This window comes from Lepidochelys kempii, chromosome 12 (assembly GCF_965140285.1).
Source record: "Lepidochelys kempii isolate rLepKem1 chromosome 12, rLepKem1.hap1, whole genome shotgun sequence".
Classification (NCBI taxonomy): domain Eukaryota; kingdom Metazoa; phylum Chordata; order Testudines; family Cheloniidae; genus Lepidochelys; species Lepidochelys kempii.
In genome coordinates this window covers 33,840,833-33,868,155 of record NC_136391.1, presented here as the reverse complement: position 1 = coordinate 33,868,155, position 27,323 = coordinate 33,840,833, and the positions used below count along the sequence as shown (strand labels likewise).

The following is a 27,323-nucleotide window of genomic DNA, read 5'->3' as shown; positions in this document are numbered from 1 at the left end:
CTGAATGTCAGCATGAAAGACACTGCTAGATTCCCACTGGTATGGATCAAAGATGATTATGCAAGACTTTGTAAGAAGCGAAAGGCCAGGTGATCTTCAGCAGAATACTTCCAGTCCCTGGAGAGGGAGGATAAAGACGTGCCAAGATAATGAAGATCATCTGATGGCTTAGGATTGGTGCTATGAGGAAGTTTTGGGGATGATCGACAGTTGGAAGGCATTCACATAAAGAAAACTCTTCTCAGCTGATAGATTCCACTTGAGTACCTTGACTACCAGCTGCAAAAAAGGCAAATGTGATCCTAGGTGCCTCCAAGGTGAGGCATTTCCAGTAGAGATAGAGAAGTATTAATGTATTGAAGTATTAATGCCATTGTACAATGCACTGGTAGTGTCTCATCTGGAATACTGTGTACAATTCTGGTCAACCAAGTTCAAGAAAGATGAATTCAAACTGGAACAGGTGCAGAGAAGAACTACTCATCAAGGGAATGAAGGGCTCATCTTATGAGAAGAGAATGAAAGAGTTTGACTTGTTTAGCCTAGCAAAAAGAAGGCTGAGAGGGGATATGATTGCTCTCTACAAATACATCAGGAAAGTAAACAGCAGGGAGAGCGATGAGATATTTAAGCTATTTAAGAACAATGTTGGCACAAGAAAAGATGGTTACTCACCTTTGTAACTGTTGTTCTTTGAGATGTGTTGCCCATATCCATTCCAATTAGGTGTGCGCGCACTGCGTGCAAGATCGTTGGAAGATTTTCACCCCAGCAACACGCGGTGGGTCGGCTGAGATGCCCCCTGGAGTGGCGCCTTCATGGTGCTGGATATATGCCCCAGCTGACCCAGCGCCCCCTCAGTTCCTTCTTGACGGCTACTCCGACAGAGGGTAAGGAGGGCGGATTTGGAATGGATATGAGCAACACATCTCGAAGAACAACAGTTACAAAGGTGAGTAACCATCTTTTCTTCTTTGAGTGCTTGCTCATATCGATTTCAAATAGGTGACTCCCAAGCCTTACCTAGGCGGTGGGGTCGGAGTGAGATGTTGCGGAGTGAAGGACCGCTGAACCAAATGCAGTATCACCCCTGGACTGCAGAATTATCGTATAGTGGGCGGCGAAGGTATGCACCGATGACCAAGTTGCTGCCCTACATATCTCCTGTATGGGTATGTGTGCCAGGAAAGCAGAAGATGAAGCCTGAGCCCACGTGGAGTGGGTGGTAAGGTGCGTAGTTGGGACACCAGCCAAATCATAGCACGCACTGATACATGATGTGATCCAGGACGAGATGTGCTGGGAGGAGACCAGAAGATCCTTCATCCGGCCTGCCACAGCAACAAACAGCTGCGACATTTTCCTGAAAGGTTTCATTCGCTCGATGTAGAAGGCAAGGGCCCTGCGAATTGTCAAATTCGTGAGAACAGGCGCTCCAACCCCTTGAGAAATCTGCTAACCATGGGATTGGAGAAGACCGAACGCCCGTTTTCGCCCCGGTGGAAAGCCGAAATAGCTGCCAGTTGCACTCTGATGGATGATATTGCCAAGCCCTGCTGTTTTAAGGAGGTAGTCCAAGATGATAGGTACTGATGCCTGTAGCGGGGTTGTATGACTCTGAGCACACCAGTAGGAAAAACGCTTCCACTTGGCTAAGTACGTGGACCTGGTAGAGGGCTTCCTGCTACCCAAAAGCACCTTCTGTACCAAGCGAGAGCAGCACAGCTCAGATTGAGTTAGCCATGCAGCATCCAAGCTGTGAGGTGGAGAGATTGCAGGTCGGGACGTGAAATGGCGCCCCTTCGCACACTGGTTTGGGGTCCAGCCACCAGCCTAGAGAGGCTAATATCCCTGGCAGGATGGTAACCACCGTGCTCAAGCTGTCCCGACCTGGGCAGTATACTGTTGATAGCCAGGCTTGGAGTGGACGTAGTCGCAGCCTGGCGTGCATGGTCACATTTGTGCAAGAGGCCATATGTCCCAGGAGGCATAGGCATATTTTTATGGTCAAGGTTGGGAAGTTTTATGGACTGTGGACGATGTTCACCAGGGATTGGAAGCGTGCTTCCAGCAGAAGTGCTCGGGCTAGGTCTGAGTCTAAGACTGCTTCTATGAATTCTATCCTCTAGGTTGGTACCAGAGTAGATTTTGCGACATTGAGCAGCAGGCCCAGTCGATTTAACATGTTCATGATGAGCTGGACATGAGACTGCACCTGATCCCTGGAATGGCCCCAAATAAGCCAGTCGTCGAGGTATGGGAACACTTGGATCCGTTGTTGATGAAGGGAGGTAGCCACAACAGCCATGCACTTGGTAAACACCCTGGGGGCCGTAGATAGGCCAAAAGGAAGGACGGTGAATTGAAAGTGCTGTTGATTGACCACAAAGTGAAGGAAGCATCTGTGTGCTGGGTAGATTGCAATGTGGAAGTACACATCCTTCATGTTGAGGGCAGTGTACCAGTCTCCAGGATCTAAGGAAGAAATAACTGTGCCTAGAGAGACCATGCGGAACTTCAACTTTACCATGAATTTGTTGAGTCCGCGTAGGTCCAGGATGGGCTGAAGCCTGCCCTTGGCCTTGGTGATTAGGAAGTAGCAGGAATAAAAACCCCTGCCCCTTGACTCTCTTGGAACCTCCTCTATCGCCCCTACAGCTAGGAGTGATTGGACCTCCTGTAGAAGGAGGTGTTCGTGAGAAGAGTCCCGGAAGAGGGATGGGGTGTGGGGGGGAGAAAGCAAATTGAAGGAAGTAATCCTTTCCACCGTGCGAAGGACCCAATGGTCTGATGTTATGTGAGACCACGCACAGAGGAAATGGGAGAGACGATCTTGGAAAGGCGGGGAAGGATCCTGATTGGAGGCTGGTGCTCTGTCCTTGGGCACACCTTCAAAAGATCTGCTTAGGCCCAGCCCATGGCTTGGGAGGGCCCTGGCCTTGGCTAGCTTGGTGACCAGTTTGTCTTCTTCTACCACCTTGGCCGCATCTTCTAAAGAAGTCCTGTCTTGGCTGAGGGGGAGGGTAGGACTTCTGAGGCTGCGGTCTGAAGGGCCTTCTCTGCGTTACTGGGGTATGCATTCCCAGAGAGTGCATAATAGTTCTCGAGTCCTTCAGACTCTGCACCTTGAGTCTGTTTTGTCTGAGAATAGGCTCTGGCCATCAAAGGGTAGGTCCTGGAGGGTCTGCTGCAACTCTGGTGGTAAGCCAGAGACCTGCAGCCACAAGATGCGGTGCATGGCTATGCCCAAGGCCAGGGTCCTAGCCACCGAGTCCGCCGTGTCCAGAGAGGCTTGCAGGGAGATTCTGGTCACCTTCTTGCCCTCCTCCACTAGAGCCCCAAATTCCTCTCTGGATTCCTGTGGAACCAACTCTTTGCATTTCTCCATAGAGTGCCACGAATTATAATCATATCTGCTCAGAAGTGCCTGTTGGTTGGCCACCCTGAGCTGCAAGTCTCCGGCCAAGTACACCTTGCACCCAAACAAGTCTAGGCGCCTAGCGTCCTTTGATTTAGGCGCCGGGGCCTGCTGACCATGCCGTTCCTTCTCGTTGACCGAAGCCATGACAAGGGAACACGGTTGAGGGTGCGTGTAGAGTACTCTTACTCCTTTGAGGGGACAAAGTACTTCCTTTCCACCCCCTTCCACGCCCTTCCCCTTGGAATAGAGGCTGGTGATTACCGGATTGACTTGGCATTGGCCTCTATAGTTCATATGACTGGGAGGGCCACCCTGGACGGTGCCTCCATGGACAGAATGTCGCCAACCGGGTCCTCTACCTCCACCACCTCCTCTACCTGGAGGTTCATATTATGCGCCACCCTGTGGAGCAGCTCCTGGTGGGCACAGAGGTCCATAGGAGGAGGGCCCGAAACCATAGTCCCTGCCACTGCCTCATCAGGCGAGGACGAGGAAGATACCCCTGGGACTAAGGGATCCTGCGTGGGGTCATGTGGAGGAACTTGTTGCCCAAGGTCCACCACATTAGGGGTGTGAGCCTGTGTTGGCGCTGGAGCAGTCCCCTCAGAATCCCCGGGCGAGGGTGGGGGCGAGACACAGTGGACTCTGGTACTTGGGGCTCCGAAGGGGCAGAACGGAAAGCCCCCGAAGGAACCCCTGGGGCCTGATGGTATGCCCAGGGGGTCCAAAAAGACCACTGCGGAGGTCCTTGGCCCGGGTCCTGGCCTTCATCCAGGCACTGGCCTGCACCGTCCTCGCCCTGGTCCTGGGCGTGGTGGCCACCTTGTGAGCGGCCAAGATGGTGCCGAACGTGTCGGTGCAGAGTTCCCCGGTAGTGTACGGTGCCGTGGACAGGTGGCATGATGTAGAATGGTACCAAGACGTTGATTGGTGCCTGTGGTCGTATCGATACGGGAGCCTGATCTGGATCTCAACAGCAACCTTCGATGAGATCGGCGTTGGGAACGGCTCCAGGTCGAGCGCCGCTCTGACTGGTACTGGGAGCGATGCCGAGAGTCCAATCGGTACCGGCTGTACTGTGATTCGGATCTTCGTGAGCCAGAGCAGCATCGCGACTATGACCAGTGCCGAGAACAGGATTGGTGCCGAGATTGTGAGCGACGCCGTGAAAGGTGCCAGGACCAAGACCAGTGCCGCCCTCCTTCACTCTGCGACGGAGGTTGTATCAGGGACGGTTTTCCCTTCGACGGCACTGCCCGCACCGGAGGTGCCGCTGGCTGCAGGGGAATCAGCTCTGTGAGCACGATCAAGTCCCGCGCTATAGAGAAGGTCTCCAGTGTGGAGGGCAGCCTTAGCTTGACTGCGATGTGCACCGGGGAAGCTCACATGCACCGGACTTGATGGCCCTTGCAGTGCCAGAGTCGATGGTGCAGGAGCCATTACTTGTCCTGTGTGCTCCAGCAATGGACGCGGCTCCGACTGCGGTGCGGGAAGTGTCGGTGCATGTCGAACCGACAAAGAAGAAACAATCAGCACCTGCTTGGTCTCTTCTTCTGGCCCAGAGACAGGGACCGGCGCTGCAGTGGTGGAGGTGCCAGGGGGGCCTGACGCAGTGAGTCTTTAGCAGAGTCTGAACGCGGTGCTGGACCAGTCCAGCACCGAAGACGCCGCCAAGTCCTGGTGTTTGGAGGAAGGGACCGGGCTAAGTGCCACCTCCATAAGGAGCTGCTTGAGTATAAAGTCCCGCTCCTTTTTGGTCCTCAGCTTGAAGGCTTTGCAAATGCAGCACTTGTCCGCTTGGTGGGATTCCCCCAGACACCTTAGGCAAGAATCATGGGGGTCTCCCGTTGGCATCAGTTTCAGGCAAGCTGAGCAGGGTTTGAAGCCCGGAGACCCAGGCATGGGCCCTGGTACCAGGACGGGGGACAGGGAAGACCCCGCCCCACCCAAATAAGTACACTAACTACACTAACTGTTAACAACTAATTACAACTATTAACAGGTATTAAGAGAGAAAGCTAGGGAGAGTGGAGATCAGCTACGTTGCGCTCCACAGTTCCAATGACCGTCACGAGTGGTAAGAAGGAACTGAGGGGGCGCTGGGTCGGCTGGGGCATATATCCAGCGCCATGAAGGCACCACTCCAGGGAGCGCCTCAGCTGACCCAATGAGTGTTGCTGGGGTAAAAATCTTCCAACAATCGTGCACGCAGCGCATGCACACCTAATTGGAATCGATATGAGCAAGCACTCGAAGAAGAACAAATGGATATGTCACAAATATGAAGGGAAGGCTAACCACCTTTAAATCCCTCCTGGGCAGAGGAAAAACCCTTTCACCTGTAAAGGGTTAAGAAGCTAAAGATAACCTCGCTGGCACCTGACCAAAATGACCAATGAGGAGACAAGATACTTTCAAAGCTGTGGGGGGGGGGGGGGGAGCAAAGGGTTCTCTCTGTCTGTCTGTGGCTTTTGCCGGGACCAGAGCAGGAATGCAGGTCAGAACTCCTGTAAAGAGTTAATAAGCAATCTAGTTAGATATGCATTAGATTCTGTTTTGTTTAAATGGCTGATAAAATAAGTTGTGCTGAATGGAATGTATATTCCTGTTTTTGTGTCTTTTTGTAACTTAAGGTTTAGCCTAGAGGGATTCTCTATGTTTTGAATCTGATTATCCTGTAAGGTATTTACCATCCTGATTTTACAGAGGTGATTCTTTTACTTTTTCTTCAATTAAAATTCTTCTTTTAAGAACCAGATTGCTTTTTCCTGGTTCTTAAGATCCAAGGGTTTCGGTCTGTGTTCACCTATGCAAAATGGTGAGGATTTTTATCAAGCCTTCCCCAGGAAAGGGGGTGTAGGGCTTGGGGGAATTTTGGGGGGAAAGACATTTCCAAGTGGGCTCTTTCCCAGTTATATTTGTTAGATGCTTGATGGTGGCAGCAATAAAGTCCAGGGATAAAAGGTAAAATAGTTCGTACCTTGGGGAAGTTTTAACCTAAGCTGGTAAAAATAAGCTTAAGGGTTTTTTCATGCAGGTCCCCACATCTGTACCCTAGAGTTCAGAGTGGGGAAGGAACCTTGAAAGGGTATAAACTGACTATGACCAAATTCCCAGGCTGGAAATTAGATGATTTCCAATCATCAGAGGAGTGAGGTTCTGGAACAGTCTCCCAATGGGAGGTGTGGGGGCAAACAACTTAATTAGCTTTAAAAGAGAGCTGTACAAATTTATGAGTGGAATTGTATGGTTGCTTTTGAGGGTAGGGAGCAGGGCTCTGCATTCCTGTGGGTCCCTTCTGGTTTGTGTCTCATGTTCCTACAGCTCATGCTTCAGAGCTTCAAATAGTTACCTGCAGGGTGATCACCAGATGTGGGGTCAGGAAGGAATTTCCCCCCAGGTCACATTGGCAGTAAACTGGTGGGAGGGGGGGGTTGCCTTGCTCTGCAGCATGAGATGCCGGTCACTTGGCTGGATTATCTGGGTATATCTCACAATCATTTACTTGCCATCTCACAATCAATTACTTGTCCTTGGGCTGGTGCACCTCAGTCCCTCTTATTGTCTTCCCATGGCACATAATAGTTGAATTCCTGTGAACTGTAATATTTTTGGTCTAATTTCGATTGTTGGGTTTAATATGCGGGTGCTGGGTGGGGTTGGTGGATGGTGATATACAGGAGGTCAAACTAAATGATCTGGTGTTCCCTTCTGGCCTTAAAGTCTGTGACTCTACATTGAGGGTGATCAGTGGTCATAAAACAATCTACCTACAGCAGTGTTTCCCAAACTTGGGACGCCCCTTGTTCAGGGAAAGCCCCTGGCGGGCCGGGCCGGTTTACCTGCCGCGTCCGCAGGTTCGGCTGATCGCAGCTCCCACTGGCCGCGGTTCACCACTCCAGGACAATGGCGGCTGCAGGAAGGGCGGCCAGCACATCCCGGCCCGCGCTGCTTCCAGCAACTCCCATTAGCCTGGAGCGGCAAACCGTGGCCACTGGGAGCCACAATTGGCCGAAACTGTGGACGCGGCAGGTAAACAAACTGGCCCGGCCCACCAGGGGCTTTCCCTGCACAAGCGGTGTCCCAAGTTTGGGAAACACTGACCTACAGCATATCAGTCTATGACCTCCAATCTCAGTGAATTCCACTGTAGCCATATTAGCAGAAGAACAGCTGGGACCTAAGGCGTATAAGAAGTTTGAAGTTTAATGTCACTGCTGACTTGATAAAAGTAGTGGTGTAATGATAATAATGCTTTCTGTGGACTGATGTAGCATGCGTCATCCAAAGATTTGTAAAAGTAGGCAAGTATCTCATTTGACATGGTGAAACTGAGGCAAAAACTGTTTAATGGAATAACTAAGATTATGTTGACAGGTTTCAGAGTGGTAGGTTAAGATTACGCTGCAAATTAGTGACTGACTCGGGTTTACAGCTCATAGGTCTAATTTACCACTATGTTGTTATATCAGATAAACCTGGAGTAACACAGATATGAATAAAGCTAAGGTCTCCAGACTGCCACTCCCTGCACTAATCAGTATCTCCCCTACATACGTTATTCTGCTGCCACTGGTTTTACGTTAAAGACAAGCATGTTTGTTGTTTGATTTGTGGACTATGCGATTGTGGAATGCTGATTTAAATCAGGTCAGGGAGAAATATACTGTACAGGGGCTTGGAAGCAACCAGCTAGCCATATGAAGAACATGTGTAACCGTTCATGAGAGTAAAAAAATCTGCATCACATGGACACGAGTTTCTTTGCATCAAAAATTATGGGCTTTTTACCTGGATTTGGATAGCTGGTCCAGGACGGGGCATGCTCTGGGAGGTGCTAAATAACCTCAAGTCTGGCTGAAGTCAGAGTAATTTGGGGGTGTTCAGAAGCTCTTTGGATCACATGGCTCATCATTTTGGTGCAAAGAAATCCATGCCCATGTGATAAAATAGTCCTCTGCCACTCTGTTTTTCCATGTAAAATATGATACTTGCCTACCTTTATAAATTGCTTTGTAATGTTTGGCTGAAGCTTGCTACGTAGAGGAAGCATTGTTCAATTATTAGGATGCTAGCTTTAGACTCAGGAGACGGGAATTTGATTCTTGGCTTTGCACAAACTTCTGGTGTGACCTTGGGCAAGGAGTCTGGCACAAGTCTCTCTGGCTCAGATCCTTAAAAGTATGTAGGCACCTCACTTCCATTAAATTGGGCCTAGGTTCCCTTCCTGTAAAATTGGGATAATAGTACTTCCCTATCCTATTGGAGGCTGAATCCATTTAAGATGGTACGGTGCTCAGATACTATGTGGAGGCCATATAAGTACCATATATAGACCAGGCCTATGATATGTTAAAGAAGGAGTAGGTTTGAATCTGGTGTACTTTCTCTTTGTGTCATAATCTCTACATTATTTCCCAAAAGTAGTGGTGAAAGGCTGAGTACACGTAGCAAATTAAAGCTCCTTTTTCTACTTAAAAATTATCAGCTAGTTTGCTGTATCAAAAAGCTGTCTCTTTAAACAAATCACACTGTTAAAAATGCCAAGTTATAATTCAGCTATTAACTCAAACAATGACAATTTAATCAATCAGGACCAACCCTCTTGAGGAAAAAATACAAAAAACCTCCAACTTTTCATGCCATGATGCAATGTGAGTGGCTGAAACTATAAAAAGGTTCAGTCGTTCTGGAACAAGCTTTCAGCATCAATGTTAAAGTCATGGGAGCCATTTATTGACCTGGGAAATTGCAAACTGTCACCATTTCTGCTGGTTTGCATTTTTATACTTAACAAATGGATTATGATGATTTCCTTTTTTCTTTTTTAATTGTGATTATGGCAAAGCCAGAAAGTTTAAGCCCTCTAGCTATTTTTCAAGGAAAGCAAAGAGACTGACATTACGTAAAGGCTTTTGGCTCTAGGCCCCAGCATCAGGAGACAGGAAAGTCACTGCAATATGGGACCAAACTTCCAGGTTTTCTTACATACCAAGGAAATAACAGACATCTAGAGCAGTTCCAGTGTAGGAGCGGGGTTGAAATTAAGGAGCCGAGCGGCTATTATTGAGGCAGTTGCTATCCGTAAGCAGAAAGGAATTACATAAATAGCCTCCCTGCCGTTTGGGCTGCCAAACACTTTAGAGAAACTGTCGTTTCTCAGACTGAAAACAGATGTTTCCTCAGATAAAACATCTCTTTGTCATTTTGAGACACTTTCCCTTATTTTGTTCCAAGATGCATTCTAAATTCATGACTCTTCATTCTATCTTTTGAGGTGCAAGGTTATGAAAATCTATTCAGAGGGAAACACAGATTCCACATAACCAACTGGAACATGACACTGGACATGCAAGTCTATTGCCCCCAGAATGTTTCCAGTTTAACTCTTATATGGGACTTAGTGCTGCATTCAGTGTGCACCCCAAACTCTCATCTGCAATCACAGGAGTTTGGAGTGCACAAAGGAACACAGGAGCTCGGTGTAAGATAATCAGATGTACATGTGTGAAAACTGCCATCTCAGCCAACACCAGGGTTTGAACTGGGGACTTCACGAACTAAAAGCATGAGTTACTGTAGTTACACCAAGCTAACCACTCAAACAAAGAGCTGTAACAGACCTATATACTCTGGATTTTTACAAAGAAAATTGCATACTGACCAGTGGATTACACTACACATGCATGCATCAAAGGCTAATGATTTTTTAACATCTCTGGCCACCTAGGACCTTCAGAGTTGTTAGAATGCTATATCTGCTCAGAATGTCATGGCAGTATCTGAGATAGAGATCAGCTCTTTCCCCTTCAAAACACAGGACTCTATCCCTAAAGCTAAAAGAAAACTCATTTAGCTGCTATTTCTGTACAGGGCTTAGGATACACAACTAAGTAGTTGTATTGCATTCAGTGGAGGACAGTAGTATGCAACCCACAGGCCACTACAACATTTTACAGTTTTCAAACTTACCACCGACACCTACCTCTGTCTCATTTGCTTGTTTTTAGACACATTGTGATGGAGTGTACTAGCCCTACTCCTTGCTGGAGGCATCACCAGCCCAAAGGAAAAGTATCACTGGGAAAGAGGGGCAGTGAGTTTAGACCTCTGAGTACTACCTAAAAAGGCCACTCAGGCTCTGGAACCAGCAGAACTAACAAGTTTTAGACATCCAGTGGCTAGAAAGGCCAAGAGAAGGCAGTAGGCAATCAGGATCCAGTAGGTGAAATAAAAAAAGCTTGCTTACATCTTCTTAAGGGGAGTGCTAGGTGACGTTGGGACAGTAGTGGAGGGTCCTTGTTCTGAACAGAGAACTGGGCTTAACAAACTGACTGCATCTTCAGTTATACCATAGGACAAACTATTTATTTGTTGTGGAGTTTAAAAGCCCATGTGGTCATTTTGTATTGAATTTCAATTAACTATTATATGGCTAGCAAGAGGCTTGCTGCACAAGGAGCTTAGCTCCTGATGAGTCATGACACATATGTATTACCCCTAATTACAATATAGTTGAGGATTTTGGCACAAATTAATGACCTAGCTGCCACACTTTAAGGGGCTTGTTTTTACAGAAATAATCAGTTTAAAATATTCAGAGGTTTTTAAAAGGCAACTCAGAATCCAAAGGTGGTTCTAAAGGAATCCTAGTCAATTCAAAGGCCAGTACAATGCTTGAAATAGGTATAGTCTGCTAGAATTACAATCATTCTGGAAGTATAAATGCACTTATTAAAGGGGAAAAATAATATTAGCAGGTAGGTAACCTTTGCACTATCTAAAACTGGAACCCACTTAGCATGAAATCAGTTCACAAAGATCATTTAAGAACTATTTCACATTATTTAAAGAGAAACTACTCTTTAAATAATGTTAATTAAAACTTTGATTTAACTTTGATATTCACTGAAGAAAAGGACCCTCTGTCTCCTAGGAAATAACATCTTTGATCTGTCCGTTTAATGCAGAATCTTTGATGATTTAAGTTTTGTTCTCCCCTGTGCTATTTCAGTGAGATATTCTCTTTTGGAAAAAATAAATGCATTTGTAGGTTGAAAGCAGAGTTGCAATTTTAGCTGTCAGAATTGAGGTGAAAGGTCATTCAGAATGACCCTCCTACCTCCCATCACTAGAACCACTTTTTTTAATTCTTTCATTTAGACTAACCTCATATCATCAGAGGTTGAAGAGCTAGAGCCAGATTCTGCTCTCCTTGACACAAGTGTAACTTGTGAAGATCTCCACTGAAATCAATGGAATGTTTAATCAGTGTAATACCCAAGCATGATCTTACCCAAAATATGTCTGACAGCTGTCTAGCCTCCTCACCATCCAATTGAGGGGTATAGATGCTCAGAGATGCAATCTAAAAACATTTCTTTGATGCTTTTTTATGGCCCAAGTAGATCATATGTTGAGGCACCCTTTTTACAATCTCTGCCTCTCTAAATAAACATAACATCTACCATGCTGTATTGATTACAAAACAGAGCGCTTCAGACTTGAACATACTGGGCCAGATCTTCATTTGGTGTAAATCATTATACAACTACTTACACCAGCTGGGGCTCAGTTAGGTAAAGCAGTGGATGGTGGTGTGGAGAGGCCGCAACACAGTGGGAGCTCTGGGATGGCACAACTGTCCTGGAGCTCCCCATTGGGCTCGGTCATGGTCCTGAAACCTCCCTGCCCCACAAGGGGTGCAAGGAACTATCCCTGTGCTTAGGAGACTGCAAAGACTGACGTTCTGGCTGGCCACGTATGGGGTGGAGGGGAAGGAGGAGTGCTTAGGCAAATTCATTCAGGTTGTAACACCTCCAGAGAAGTACCACTATCTGGAAAGGCTCAGGTATACCAGTTCAAACTGGATTCCCCAGAGACTAACAGACAAAGAAAGAAGTTTAGATAATAGCCTGGGTTTAAACTGATACATGACCTTTCTGATCCAGCAAATGGACAGGACCCTCTGTCCACAGGGGGCCCCAATCGTTCCTGGGGGGTACTAGAAGGTATTGGCCTACTGAGACCTCATAAGACTGATGGGTTACCTCTGGTAAGGTTTTGCATGCATGTAGGAACTCTTATTGTTTTTAATATGTTTTCTATGTAATGCTTTCACCTTAAGAATAAATATACTTACTTCTAAAAATCTGTGTGGTAACTTATAACTGCTGGCAATTACATCGTTCATAACTTTCAAATTGAAAGCGAAGCACAAACGTTGGCCTGGTTAAGCCGTTTGGCTTGCTGGGAATAACATAGTGTAGGCAGGGATCTGTGCAGCCCAGAAAAAAAGCCCAGTCACGAGGGAGAGAGATGTGAGTCTCTACCCAAGAGAGATGATGGCTGACGAGCCAGCAGCCTGGAGTGGGGGCCCTTAAGGGACCATGGGGGAGGAGCGGAGGGAAGGATAAACGAAAATGTTCTTTGAAAAAGAATTTGCTTCTTCAGCTAGGCACGCTATGATTTGTGGGTCCATTTGCAATCCTAATGGAGTACATTGAGCATATGCAGAGAGACAGGCTAACTATCTGAGAAATTACCACCCCTAAAACTTGGGTTACTCTGAGGGGCTGTAACAATTATTAAATCTGAATAGAATCCCAGGTAGTGTGAGGTTTGAATCCAGCTCCGAGCAGAAATCTCAAGTTAAAAAACGAAACAGGAATATTGTTCCAATATGCCTCTGTCAAATGGAGATTCTTGTTCTGAGTACAGCAGAATATTGAGAAGGTGCTAAAACTGTGTTTTGAAAAGAAAATATACTACATAAGCGAATGCTCACTGGGAGGGGAGGTGGGAATAGAAGGAAAGGAACTGGGAGATCAGGGGATGGAGAAAGGAGGGAGACTAAGGGATGTAGGAGGGGAGGGTGGAACAAGAGGAAAGAAGAAATGGGGGTGAGTGACAGGAGGACTGGGGAAGAATAGGGGGCAGGGGCACCTGTCAGACTCACATTCCCCAGCCATATGTGTGTCACACTTTATAGACCCCCCCCCCCCAGCGACAGCTATGTGACCCCCACCTTCCCTTCCCCCTTCATGTGAGCCAGGTTCTGGCGGGGACTTACCTATCTGGGAGGGTCTGAGCCCCTCTCCATGACTCCCCTTTGTGACTTGGGATCTGTGGGTCCCTGTTCCCAAGGTGTGTAAGCCTCTCCATGCCCCTGCCCATGTGTGCGCCAGGCTTTAAGGAGCCCCCACACACATACCATCTCTGTGCGCCCCTCACATGAGCCAGGTTTGGTAGAGTTGCTGTTGTGGGGGATCTGAGCCCAACCCTCCAGGATTGCCCTGGAGCATCCAGGAATTAAAGATTATGACATGGGATGAAACCTCCAGGAATACATCCAACCAAAATTGGCAACCCTATCCCTATTCCTTATGTGAGCTAGGATCTAGGGGGGTCTCCCCCCCGCATGGTGCCTGAATTCTGCTCCCAGCTTCCCCCATATCTATGCCGGGCTCTGGGGGACCCTTGCCCATCTGTGGTGGTCTGACCCCCACCCCTGTCCCCCCATGTGAGTCAGGCTCAGGCGAGTTTGCTACAGGTGGGATCTGAGCCCCTCTCCCTGCCCCTTCGGATGAGAGCCAGGCTCGGGGGGGGGGGTCTCCCCATTCTGTCTGAGCCCCACTCCCTGTCCCCGTGCAGACGCCAGGCTCGGGGGGTGCCCCGTTCCGCTGGAAAACACCCCAGCGCCGCTTGAAGCCGCCCCAGGCCCGTGAGGCGGGCTGGGCCGAGCCGGTCGCATCGCAACTGCGCGGCGGCTTCGCCGCCCGCTCCAGCCCGGCCGCAGAGGCCCCTGGGCGGAAATCTGGCCCTGCCCACCCCGCCGGCTCCCGGCCTGTGCGCGTGGCGGCCAGTGCGCGGCCTCAGGAGGCGGCTGCAGCAGCAGGGGAGGGCGGGGATCGAGCGGGGCCCGCCCGCCCGCGGCCCAGGCCTGGCACCGCAATGGCCGGGGAGGTGAAGACCAAGCTGTCCAAGAACCTGCTGCGCATGAAGGTGAGAGGCGGCGGCTCCCGGCGCGGGGAGGGGGAGCAGCAGGCCGCGGGGCGGGGGGGCCGCCGTTGGGAGCCCGGGCAGGGGCAGGCCGGGCGGAGGGGCGGGTTGCGGGGCTGATCCGCGTGAGGGATGTTAGGTGGCGTGTGGGGCAGCCAACGCCGGGGGATGGGGGCCCTGGGGAAGAGCGTGGGGGGCGGGATGGGGAGAGCATGGGGGGTGAGGCAGAGAGTGAGGGGGGTTGGGGGCGGGTGACAGGGGGTGTATGGAGCAAGATGCCCCCTGGGGAGGGTTTGGGGGCAGTGGGGAATGGGGAGAGCTGGGGGCTCTGGGAGAGGGAGTGTCCCTTGGGGAGGGGTGGGGACCCTGGGGAAGAGCGTGGGGGACGGGATGGGGAGAGCATGGGGGGTGAGGCAGAGAGTGAGGGGGGTTGGGGGCGGGTGACAGGGGGTGTATGGAGCAAGATGCCCCCTGGGGAGGGTTTGGGGGCAGTGGGGAATGGGGAGAGCTGGAGGCTCTGGGAGAGGGAGTGAGGGGAGTTGAAATCAGGTGGGGGGGGGGGCTGAGGGATAAGCTGCCCCCCTAGGGAGGGATGGGGAAGGGGTTCCCAGGTGGAGACGTGATTGGGGGAGCCTACCCTGGTGGCAGAGCTGGGACTGTCGGCTTAGGGAGCAAGGTTTGGGGTTGGTGACCCCTGGGTGGATTGTGGGGCTGTAAGGTAAAGGCTGACGTGTAGGGCGGGGGGGGTAGGTATTTAGGAGGCTTGGAGGGGAGGAAGGGCAGGTTGCACTGGGATTTGAGCTCATGGGAAGAGATCTGGGAGGATTCTGCACACGGCATGAGACGTGTGGGGGAGACGTATTTGAGGGGGAGGGTGGTCACGAGGGGTCACAGATCCAGAAAAACATTTTGTTTTAAATTTACCTAGGTTCCTGAAGAATATACATTATACTCTGTTCCACCAAAACTACTGCTCCCTCGTTATGATAACGCCCCTCCCCACACACACACACACATTTTCCAGGGTACTTTAGCATTGCTCCCCACTGTGAAAGAATTGGGGAGTCACAGAAAGGAGACCATTCCCAGGGGTGGTGCGGATGGGGAAGAATGCCTCTTTAGGGTAGCAGGGGAGATGACCTTGGCAGTGGGGAAGCTGAACTAGTTAGGGCTCTCCAGAGATGAGAGGATAGGGAGCAGGGCATTGGGATTGGGGGGCTGGCATGGAAGCTGAGGGTGAGGATTTGTGTTTCTGCCTAGGCATTTGTATATTGCTGTTTGCTGTTGTACTTGGAAGTATGGGGGGAGGGGTTAAAAGACTACATGGGACTAAGTGATATGGGGCGATGGGAAGCTGAGGGCCTCTCTGGGCTTGGAAGGACATGGAGAAGAGCATGTTTGAAAGGTATGGAGGTGGGAAACTAAACAGAGCTAGGTCATAAGATGGCTTTTGCAGTGTAAACAAGGAAGAGACATGGTATTATAACCAGCACCCCCTTCTCTGCTACAGACTTTTCCACAGCCAGGCCAGCCAGCTTGGACAAGGGGCTTGAATCAAAGTGCTGTGTGCTGTTTCTGGAATGAGGGCCCTTGTCCTGAGCCAGTGCAAAGGGATACATGTCATCAGGCCCGTAGGAGGCATAGACACTAATGGTGTATATAAACTAAACCAAAGTATAACATAAGCCACAGGGTGGTACGCTCATCTGTGTAGATAAAAACATGTAAATACAGTGTAAACCAAAAACCTATTGTAAGAATTCTGTAGTAAATACGTAGTATAGGAAAACCCATCTTGAAAACAGTGGTCAAATAACATAATGAGGGATGAGGATTAAATGTTCCTTGAGATTTTGGGTGGATGGAAGGGGAGATGGGCTCACAGTGTCTGCTGCTGTTGCATGATTCAGGACCCACACCTGGAGTCCTGATCTAGGTGGAAATTTGCCTGATTCGGGACTGGGTCCTGTACAGTAAATGAGACCCTGACTCAGCAAATTAATGGATGAATCATAAGTCACGGGTAGAAAATACTTGGCAAGGGACGTGCATGTAGAAACCTAGGGTTAACCACAATGATCTAATATGGTTTTAAACACAACTGTCCTTGTCTGTACTAAGGGCAAAATTGTATTTTAATTTTCTTAGTTAACACCTTTTCTACCACAGTACATTTTCCCAGGATAAACAAGGCCACACATTTAAATTTGCCTTGTCTTGTTGTTGTCATTTCAAATTATGTTCCTCTTCACCTCACTAACTGACTTAAATATTTCTTGTATGCATGTGGCCATGTTGGTCCCAGGATATTAGACAAACAAGGTCGGGGTGAGGTAATATCTTTTATTGAATCAACTTCTGTTGGTGAGAGATGAGCTTTCAAGCTACACCTGAAGAAAAGCTTTCTGAAGCTTGAAAGCTTATCTCTCTCACCAGTAGAAGTTGGTCCAATAAAAGATATTACCTCATCCAGCTTTTCTCTTTACATTTTTCTTATTTGTTTTGGTTTATAAGGTCAGTTATGTAGTGAATGCCCCTCTTGTCCTTGTTAAGAATTTTTAAAGGTATATATCATTGACACTTTAAGGAAAAGTTCGCATCAGGTAATTCTAGCTTCGCTTGCTCTCTTCATCAGTTCTCCAGCTTTCTCAGATGTTCATTATTAGCGCTCTAGAAATATACTAAACAACATGGCACTGGCAATGATGACATTAGAAGGTTTGGCTAAAGAAAATCCATAGTTCTTCTGTTGTAACTACTAAACTGATGACATGAAGTTGCACTCAGTAGTTGTACTACAAACACTAGAAAAAATGGCTGTGCTAACCCCTGGTGAAATGGCATTTATAACACTATCTTGAGTACCACGGTATCTTCACTTGTAGCCAAACATCTAACTCGTTAGACTCCTATAAGAAGTATCCAGTGGTTTTTAACTATAGGGTGCCTGTTGTTTTGATCCAGAAACATATTGTGAACTACCTTCCTTATTTCAGCAAAATCTTGCATAAGCAAAACTGGGATTTCTTTGCTGGAAACAATCTGAAAATTCTTTTCTTCCCAGGAGCTATCTGTGCTGGCCTCTTTATCATGAACATAAGTGTTCAAACTCTTTTTCTTTATATCTTTAATTTAAAATATTCCCTTTGCTTGCCACATTTGGTTGAGCTGCCTTGACTCGAAATATTTCCTAGCCTTGGATTTTGTTGTGCACTGATTTTTCTGGCCAGTTCTGGCTTAATATCCTATAACGGTGTTAACTTAGACCATTGTCCCTCCCTCTTCCCCCCCCCCCACTCTTTTAACAATTCATAAATGTAGTAGCATGAGAGAGGGATATTAATAAAGTACTGACCTAGCCATCGCCCTTGGAATTGTGAATCTAGCATCAAGTCCAAAGTGAAATTAGTCTCAGCTCAGTGGCTAATGGACTCTGGTTCATGTCGTGTAATGCAACACATAATTCAGTAGAGTACACACTGGCATGATTGATGCTCTCTCTGTTTCTGCCGAACAACACAGAAGCTGAATTGCCATTAATTTTTTAAAAACATAAATATTCATTAAATATTTATAACTTAATATAGCAGAGACTTCATGCCTTGTTTGCTACATTTTAGTTTTGCCATTCCTTTTTTAGCTTGGTATTTGGGGCCATAGTCCTTCAAAGTACTAAGTGAAACGAGTTTTACAGTCTCAGTTCAGTCCTCAGTTGTAGCAGAGTTCACTTTCCATAAAGGTAGCAGAATAATTAGCACAATTACAAGTCTCTGCTCACCAAAGGCTTACATCTGTGTTTCTATGGAGACTAAACTTTGACACAAAGAAACACTCGGCATGTTTTACGTGCTTTGCAATTATTGCAATCTGTATTTTTTTTATCATTTTAAATGTAAGTAACCAGATAGTTGTATCCAAGAGATCTCCTAGATCATTTGTTTTTAGGTACATAATCAATAAAAATGAACATTGATTGGGTGCTTATAATAAAACTTCTCCCATTGAGACTTAAGTCTAGCTAACCAGTTTCCTTGATTAACATGTTTTTCCACATAGACTCTCATTTTACTCACTTATGAGAAAATCCAGATACTGTAATTTTAAATGTAAGGCTTTGACATGTTTTTGAATTCTTTCAGAAAACAAAACTCCGTTTTCTTTAGTTAAGAAACTCACACAGAGTTGGGTACATATAGAAGTAAAAATGGAACATGAGAAATTGAGGTGGCTTATCACTTTTCAGACTGTGCTATTGAATATATAAATTGAATAATTAAAACAATACACTTAATGTTTTGCATAGCCTGAAAAATGATAAACCAACTTTTAATTTCTGATTGTCCATTTATAAATATATTTGTTTGGGGGTGGGGAAGTAGTGGCACATTCCAATCTTCATCCACAAGCCAATCTCTGTCTACTTGGGACACCAAAATGATTTGTCACAGTAGATTGTGCAGATGTTTAAAATAGGGTCATGCATGCTCTGCTGTGCTTTGCTAGCATCTTCTCTGGTAAGGTTTGGATGTACTCATGGCTAATGCCAGATAAAGATGTAAGTGTGATAGGGATGTGCCTAAGGGCTTGTCTAAATACAGGTTGTACTGCTTTACCAGTGCAGTTAGAGGTGCACCTCTCTCCCCTGCCTCTCCTCCAACTGCCTTCCCCCCGCCCACTATGAATGCAATTATACTTAGGGCTCTACCAAATTCATGGCCATGAAAAATGCATCACAAACCATGAAATCTGATCTCCCCTGTGATATCTGGCTATTGTAGGGGAGGGGCAGGTCCAGGGGTGCACCAGCCAGGGGCTCCTACCATGCACTGAGCTCCAGCTGCTAGTGCCCTCTGGGCTCGGGAGGGATGGGACTTCCTCTTTCCCTGCAGCGGCCCCCGCCCCTCCCCTACTGCGGCCAGGGGAGGTTCCTGGAGGTAGGTCTGACCCAGCCCTGGGAGTATCTCTTCCCCTGGTGCTCCAGGGACTAGCAGCAGGAGCCCAGCGCACAGTATGAGCTGCTGGATGGGGCGCCCCCAGCCCTGCCGCTCCCCAGCTCCAAGCCCAATGCTCAAGATTTAAAGGGGCCATTGGATGGCGGGCAGGGACCATGGGGCCCTGGCCAGCCCTGTCCCCCCACAAAAGTGATGACCCTCATATGTCCTGTGTTCTTTCCCCCACACGGGCACACAGTAGCTTTGTGACCCCCCACGACACTCTTTCAGGTTGAGACCCACATCGTTACAATACATGAAATTTCAGATGTAAACATCTGAAACCGTGAAATTGACTATTTTTAAAATCCTATGACTGGGAAATTGACCAAAAAGGACTGTGAATTTGGTAGAGCCCTAATTATACTGGTATAAATGTTCTTATACCAGTATAACATTCCCATTCGGGAAGGGGAATAAGCTATAGCAGTAGAATTACATCTACTCTAGGGATTTTATCAGTATTACTGTGGGTAAAAAATCACATCCCCTAACAGACATATTTATACTGGTACAAAAGTTGTCTGTAGACCAGGCCTGAGGCCCCAGCTCCAATCGTGAACATTAATTTTAAAAAGAAATGTTTATAGCTTTTCTCGTTGTGGAGAAAGTGAACCTTCAACGTTCGGTCATGGTTTGGTCGCTGAAATTGTTAACATTGACTTTTAATTGAACTCACTTGAGTTAACACCCCATGGAGATGAAATGGGCAGCTCACACTTCTTCAAGCTGTTGTTCCAGTCTCTCTGTGAACTCCTCAAACATCATTGCATTACTCCATATCTACACTATGGCCATAGTGTAGACACTTCCTTCAGTTTTCCCATTGCTGTAGTTAATCCACCTCTCTGAGTGGCATCTACACTTGGGGGGAGGTCAGCTTAACCATAGCACTCAGCAATGTGAATTTTCCTCACCCCTTAACAATGTAGCTAGGTCTACACTAAAAAAGTTAGGTTGACCGATTTATGTCTCTCGTGGATGTGAAAAATCCACACTCGTGAGCAATGTAGGTAAACCAACCTAATCCCTGGGGCAGACAGCACTAAGTCAATGGAAAAATTCTTCCATCAACCTAACTACTGCTTCTGGGGAGGTAGATTAATTACAGCGGCAGGAAAACCCCTACTATCACTGTAATGAGTGGCTATGCTGAAGCACTCTAGCAGCGCAGATGCAGCTGTGCTGCTGTAGTGGTTTAAGTGTAGACATAGCCTAGTTTTTAAGTGAAAACCAGGCCTAACATTCGTTTACTATAAGGGCTCTCTTTGCAGCCTTGGGGGCTAGAGTCGAACTTTTATTTTTTTAAATGAAATCTGAGAATCTGGAGGACAAGGGGGCGCCCTCAAAAGAATACTGGAAAAAAACAAATGCTAACCTGGCCTAAGCCAGGTCCAGTTTGTCCCCTGACCGCTTTATGTGGTGGAGTGTAACCATTTGGCATCTGGTATGCAGCCACAGCTTTGAAATAGTTAAATTTTCCTCAGTCCTTTGCCAGACCCCCAGGAATTGCAGGATGGTAATAAGCCAAGGAAGTCAAAACTATCTCCAGTGTTACTAGAGTGCTGGTCACCTGGGTATGTAAGTGGTGATGCAACTGAATTTTAATATTGCCATTGTTTCTGTCTGTACATTGGCAATTGCCCTAACTTTGAGCTGACTTTTAAAAGAGTCAGGCAAAACTTCTTAACTTTTTTCATGAAATATTGCATGAACAATAAATGTCAGGCAACCTATTAAATAGTTGTAACTCACATATGGGGAAAAGACACTTCATGCAGAAAAATCTTTGTGTGCGTTTCTTTCAGTTCATGCAAAGAGGATTGGATTCAGAAACCAAAAAACAACTAGAGGAGGAGGAAAAGAAGATAATCAGTGAAGAGCACTGGTATCTGGATTTACCAGAACTCAAAGAAAAGGAGTAAGTTTGTCATATTTTTCCATTACTTATATCTGGACTGTTTGGGAGGCAAAACAAAGTGTTGTCTATTAATCCTTTTCTGTCCAAGAAATACCTCAAGAATAATAATAACTCTTAGTCACCAGTAGACATTAGTAAAATAGGCAGATTGGTAGGTGTAGCATACTTATGCAGCATTTTATTCTAAGGAACCACTCTCAAGGTTTATAAATCCAGAGTTTGACCTACTTCCCCCGCCCCCCCCCCCTTTTTTTTCCCATCTGTATGTTTTCCTAGTATCCATGTAATTATTTTCTTTTTAGTGACCAGGTGACTTAATGCTGCTTTTGCTTTTTTTTAAAAAAAAAAAATGGCTGAAACCTTATAAATTAGGCCCCAATCTTGCAATCAAGTCCATGAGAGAGAATCTGGCTCCTTCATGCAGCTTCACTGATTTCATTAAGGTTTCATTCAGGCACAGGGTCAATCCATGAATATCCAGTTGCAGAATCCATAATGGAGATGCAACAATAAGGAAAACCTCTTCTAGTAAGGGCACAAACTTCCATTCCTGCCTTCTGAAGAGGTGCTATAAACAGTAAAAAAAAAAACTATTTTAAAAATAGTTTATTTTGTCCTTTAAAAGAGGGAATTTTTTTAGCAAGAGGGAGTCTCTTCTTAACGTTTGGAGTTCAGAGAATTAATTACATGTGATTAACGTTACTGATATTCAGTATTTTACATGTGCAGGGTGGGGATGAGAAGGTGGAACACTTCTGTAGTACATGTATGTGATAATTCCTGGGGGCAGACTTCTTTTTGTCTCTTGGTTTGTTCATTAAAAGAGAAAAGAAAACAATCTTTGAAGAGAGAACCACATGGTTTTACTTCCTATCAGTCTCTACTAGGGCCAGCTCTACACTAGAAATTTGCTGGTATAGAAATGTCACCTAGGAGTGTGAGGGTTTGTGTGTTTGGTTTTTTGAGGGTTTTTATTTGTGGTGGGTTTTTTTTTGGTTTGGGTGGGTTTTTTGAGTCTGGCTGGGTTTTTTTGCGGGAGGAGAGCAACATTTCTTATACCGGCAAACTTTTTCAGACCTAGACCTGGCCTAAGACACTTCATTTTTTTGGTTTTTGCTTTTTATTGCTTTTGGTTCTTGTGACTATGTTAAGACATGCTGTTCAGACAAATACTTGGCTTTGTTTATTGTGCAGGAGTTTTATAATAGAAGAGAGAAGCTTTATGCCATGTGAAGACCTACTTTATGGCAGAATGTCCTTTAAAGGGTTCAATCCAGAAGTTGAGGTACTGTCAAATGTTCTACTCTGTTAGGGTCATGGAGTGTATGTACCCCACACTGGACCAGCAACCAAAGGGTTAATACAGGCACTGCCAGCCACTGCTGATTGGAAGCCTCACAGCAGCTAGGAGGGTAAAAAGGGCTGGGAAGCAGATGGGGATGAACGGACCAATAGGCTGGAGAACCTGCAGAGATCCAGGGGAAGGTAGGAAGAAGCTCAGGGCATTGTCAGAGTTGAAGAACTCTGATCCTGCTTACCTAACTTGAGGGCCCTGAGTTGGAACCCGGTGGAGTGGGTGGGGAGTGAAGAAAGGGTTTTCAGACCCCTGGGCACCATGAATAGACAGACAGCCCCATTGGGGGCTGGGCTACAGTTGGCCAGAGGGGGTGGCACCAACGCACCGCACCAGGTAGTAACTAAGAAAAACTATAAATTGGAGTTAGGTCTCAACGTGGCTTCCATTGAAATCAAGAAGTGTCTTTTGGTTGACTTCAGTGAGAGTCAATTGAGCTTTATATAGTTTATAGCACAAAGTGGATTATTGCCTAAATGTGTCCAATCTTCATGCTTCTAATTTGAGCTCTGCTAGGTAGGATGAAAATGGTAATTTCCAACTCAGCTTCCCTTCTTCCTCCTATTCAACATTCCCATTGCTGGTCAGCAAAATCAGCAGCTCTTCTAACTGGGTTGTTGATACTCAGTCATTAATTCCTGTGTTAATATGCTCTCTCTGTGCTTGCACTTGTTGTTTTCAACCTTTAGAAGTAGAGCTGTTTGATTGCAGGAATTTGAAAATAAATCAAAATGCAGGCAAAGAAGATTGAATGATTTTATTAAATGTTTGCAATTCTGTACTGAAAATACAACATTATGGGGAGTATTTACTTTTGATCACACTGCCTCAGTAAGAGCCTAGGTACTGGATTGGTACTTAAGAGACTTGTTCCTGCTTCTGCCTTTCATTTGCTCTGTGACCTAGGTCCGAGTCTCTTTACTTCTCTCTGCCTGATTTATCCAGCTGTGAAAAGAGGTCCTAATAATTTAAAAAAAAAAAATCTGTGGATGAAAAGTGGTATATTCACTTGTGTTGTATATGTTTGATCCATTTGAACAAATGGAGCCTGTCACCTCTGAGGAGCTTTTTCCCAAGTCAAGAGGGATGAAATCTGTCTGGCACTATGAAATGAGTCTTTCCAGTCCCAGATTGACACAAGTCCATGTCACACACTAACGTCCATTGGCACCCATGTTGTTTATCTCAGCTGAATGAGTTTGGAGTCTGAACTGCCATCCTCCACTTAGATAGAGATGGCTCCAGATTAGCACTAAGACATACATGCTGGTGATATGGAGGAGCTCATGCTGTTTGCTGGTACTCTGTCAATGCAGTGCTTTCTGCAGGCGTTGTCTTAAACAAAATGTATTTCCACATTGTGATTCAATATGATTGTGATTCAAGCCAAGATTTTGGAAATAAATAAAGTGCTATTTCTGGTAAATATCTGGCTCCCCCTCCCATATGTCAACAGCTCAATAGTTTCATGATTCCTATACATTTTCCTCCCCTCCAAGAACAAAGCCTCCATGTTCCATGTACTGCTCAGCAAAACAACTGCCCAATCTCACTGCTCTACCACTTTTCTTCCAGTCTGGATCTTTAGTCATCATATTGCTGCTTAATTTAGGGCCCAAACCTGCAAACTGTCAGCCCTGTTGACTGGAAACTACTCCTGTGAATAAGGTCTTACAGAATCATGCCTTTAAAATAAAAACTCTTTTGAGCAGAGGTGTCTTTAACTTCTGTTCAACGTCACACACGTCTATGGTGCTATAATAGTAACAACAAGACTGCCATTAATCTGTCTCTCGCAGCTAAATAACTGCCTAAGATGAAAAGTTACTGATGCTCAATTCAGATCTAATATGATTGAGGGGGAATTATGATTACTGTCTCACCAGGGTTGGCATTTTCACTGGCTTTTTTTTTTGCATTTTTTTAATGCAAATAGCATTTTATTGTAAAGCTTTCAGACAGATTCTCCCTGCTAAATAAACATTTTTAAGTGGCTTAGTTCCGAAATTTGACCCACTCTTAAGATCTGGGAATTATATACACTGGATTATACTTGACAATGAAAAAACAGATCTGCTACATAACTTTTTTAAAAGATTTGTCCACTACGATCGATAGTGCATTACCACTTAAATGGCAACAATCGTAAAGAGTGCTAAGAAAACCTAGTCCCAGATGCCAGGCACCGTGCTGGTGCGCAAACAAGGAAGGAACCAAAAATAGGTGTGTTTATATTAGAACAATTTTAAGATGCAGGAAAATTATAACAAAACTCATTATTTTAAGTTTTCTAAGGGCTGGGTCATGAGCTGCTTTCAGGGCCATGCTGGGTTGTATGAGGACCGAAGACACTCCCCTACACAAGCTATCTGAATCACTGTGCAGGTGGGGAACTAAGCTCCACCAGGTATAGCACTGGTGCGAATCACCACCACTACCAACCTGGGGAGCAAGGGGGAAGCAGCCAGTCACAGTTCATTCATTCCCTTGTCTTCACCCAGCAAAGCACGGCTGCGTGCTCCCTTTTATTCATGGCTCATGATAAATCCATGATCTAGCCCTAAATTCATACTACAAAGAAGGGAAAGTAGCTTCAGTTAGGACTCTTTACCCCCAGAGTTTTGCTTGTCCATATTAAAAATGAATTTCTTATCAGTAATATCTATATAATTGAAATTCTGTGAACGAGTTAACTGTTAAACTGATTTCCCATTTCATTTTCAGAAGTTAATGATCCAAATGAACTCTAGGTACAAGAAAGAAGAAATTGAAGCAGATGATACAGCCGAGGCTGATGTATCAGATGAAGAAATGGCCAGAAGGTAATTTATGTTTTATGGCATAGTTAAAATTACCAAAATGATGTGTTGCTGCACTCTCATCAGAGTGTTTATAAAAGAGCAAACTTTTGTGTTGTGCACAAGATATTTTTAAATAAGAATTTTGAAGAAAGTGTTCAATGGAGTAGCTTCATTACTTCCTGGGGAAATAACTTGGGGCCATTTTTTACCCTCCGCTACACCTTTTTGCTCTCTATTGTGTCATTCAGTGTGACAGAAAGCAAAATTGGCCCCTTAATATTATGCTGATATCTTGATAGAGGCAGTAGCTGTGTCTCTTACACTGTGTTGTAAAAGGAGTGACATAGGCAATCCTTTGTTGCACCACAGATTGGTATAGCTGATAGGATTTATGACTTGCTGTGCACGAGTTTGCTTTGATTTTATGAAGAATAGTGATTTGTATTTTAATTTAAATATCTTAACAGATATGAAACGTTAGTCAGAACTATTGGGAAGAAATTCTTGAAAAAGAGAGACCAGCGTGTGCTACAGGGTGAAGATGAGAACAGTAACATGAGACCTAGCAAAGCAAAGAAAATGTTCTTAAAACCCCAGGATTGATGTGAACTGCACAATTGGAGCTAATAGAAATGTCATCTACAGGTCAGAGTAACATGAACTGGGGAGTGTTTATTTTCCACCAAATAATGTAAGATACGTGTGTAAAATCTAAGTCTATTCTGATTGAAATTTCTGCTGTCCACATGACAAACATACTTGTAAAGTGGATACATGTATAATGGATGTCATACATCCTTTCCTATCTGAGCAAGTTGTAGTGACCATGGGGCTCTAAGCCAATTAGCTGTTTAAATATTGTGCATAAGTAAGATGGCTATCCCGTGTGTTTGAGAGCAATGATCTTTACATTTTATGATGGTAATTGAACGCAAGTATTTCAGCTAAAGATGAGCTGTGGCCAATCTTATAAAGCAATTCTGCTTTCAGTGTTTTTTTTTACTGTATAAATTGAAACCCCTTACACTTTCTAAATTGAAAGAAATAGTCTGCAGAAACATACGTTTCTTTAACAATTCTAAAAATACTTTGAAAAAGGAACAGAGAGATTAAATCCATTTCATTGAATTTTATTTTTTTTATAAAATCTGTTTAAAGAGAGGTTTTTGTAATAGAAGCATTTATATTGGGTGATGTTTTCACTTTGACATGTATGAATCATGATCTGCTCAATGTCTTGCCTCCAAAAAAAAAAATTCTAATGTTCCTTTGGTTGTGGTTTTCTTTTCTGGCAAAAATTTTCCAATCTTGTAAACAAGATCTGTGATAGCAGCATAATGACTGCTTAAGAAACACATCTTAAACTGAATAAAAACTTTTTAAAAGACTTTTGTGTCTGATTATTGTTGTTTAGGTAATATAATATAAACACTGGAACTTAACATACCCTGTGAGATGTGTAGTGCATTGTTTGATAGTGTTTAGATTCAGGCCCAGATTTTTAAATGTATTTAGACATTGATGCACTTAGCATTGCAATACCTAACTGATTTAGGAGCCTAAATCTAATTTTGAAAAGGGCTTTAGAGATTGACCGTCAATGGGATTTAGGCTCCTAAATGCCTACATCCCTTTTGAGAATGAAACTTAGGATCCTAAATCAATTAAGCATTGCAATGCTGAGCACAGCAACACCTCAATAGCTTTAAAAAACTGGGCCTTAAGCACATGCCCCAAAATATTAGTTGAGTTGAAATGCCTTTTCTAGTTAGAAAGTAATGAAGCAGTTTCAAGCATTGTTGCACAGAAAGACAGTACTGGCCTTCCGTCAATT

At 45.4% G+C, this 27,323-nt stretch overlaps 1 protein-coding gene across 1 annotated transcript; it reads left to right on the top strand.

Annotated features, from left to right (window-relative positions):
• Positions 1–14,213: 14,213 nt before the first annotated feature.
• Positions 14,214–26,876, top strand: MPHOSPH6 (M-phase phosphoprotein 6). The gene is made up of 5 exons (XM_073308064.2): positions 14,214–14,425; positions 21,222–21,334; positions 22,529–22,619; positions 25,413–25,510; positions 25,957–26,876. Exons 1-5 carry the CDS (start codon positions 14,375–14,377, stop codon positions 26,090–26,092), a joined length of 489 nt encoding a protein of 162 aa, XP_073164165.1. The 5' UTR covers positions 14,214–14,374; the 3' UTR covers positions 26,093–26,876.
• The last annotated feature ends 447 nt before the right edge of the window (positions 26,877–27,323 follow it).

Bases quoted from the DNA above. Each gene is read 5' to 3' on its own strand.
- MPHOSPH6 (XM_073308064.2), top strand. From the start codon at position 14,375: ATGGCCGGGGAGGTGAAGACCAAGCTGTCCAAGAACCTGCTGCGCATG. The intron at 14,426-21,221 runs GTGAGAGGCGGC...CGTTTCTTTCAG, and splicing joins AGAACCTGCTGCGCATGAAG to TTCATGCAAAGAGGATTGGA. The intron at 21,335-22,528 runs GTAAGTTTGTCA...TTTATTGTGCAG, and splicing joins CCAGAACTCAAAGAAAAGGA to GAGTTTTATAATAGAAGAGA.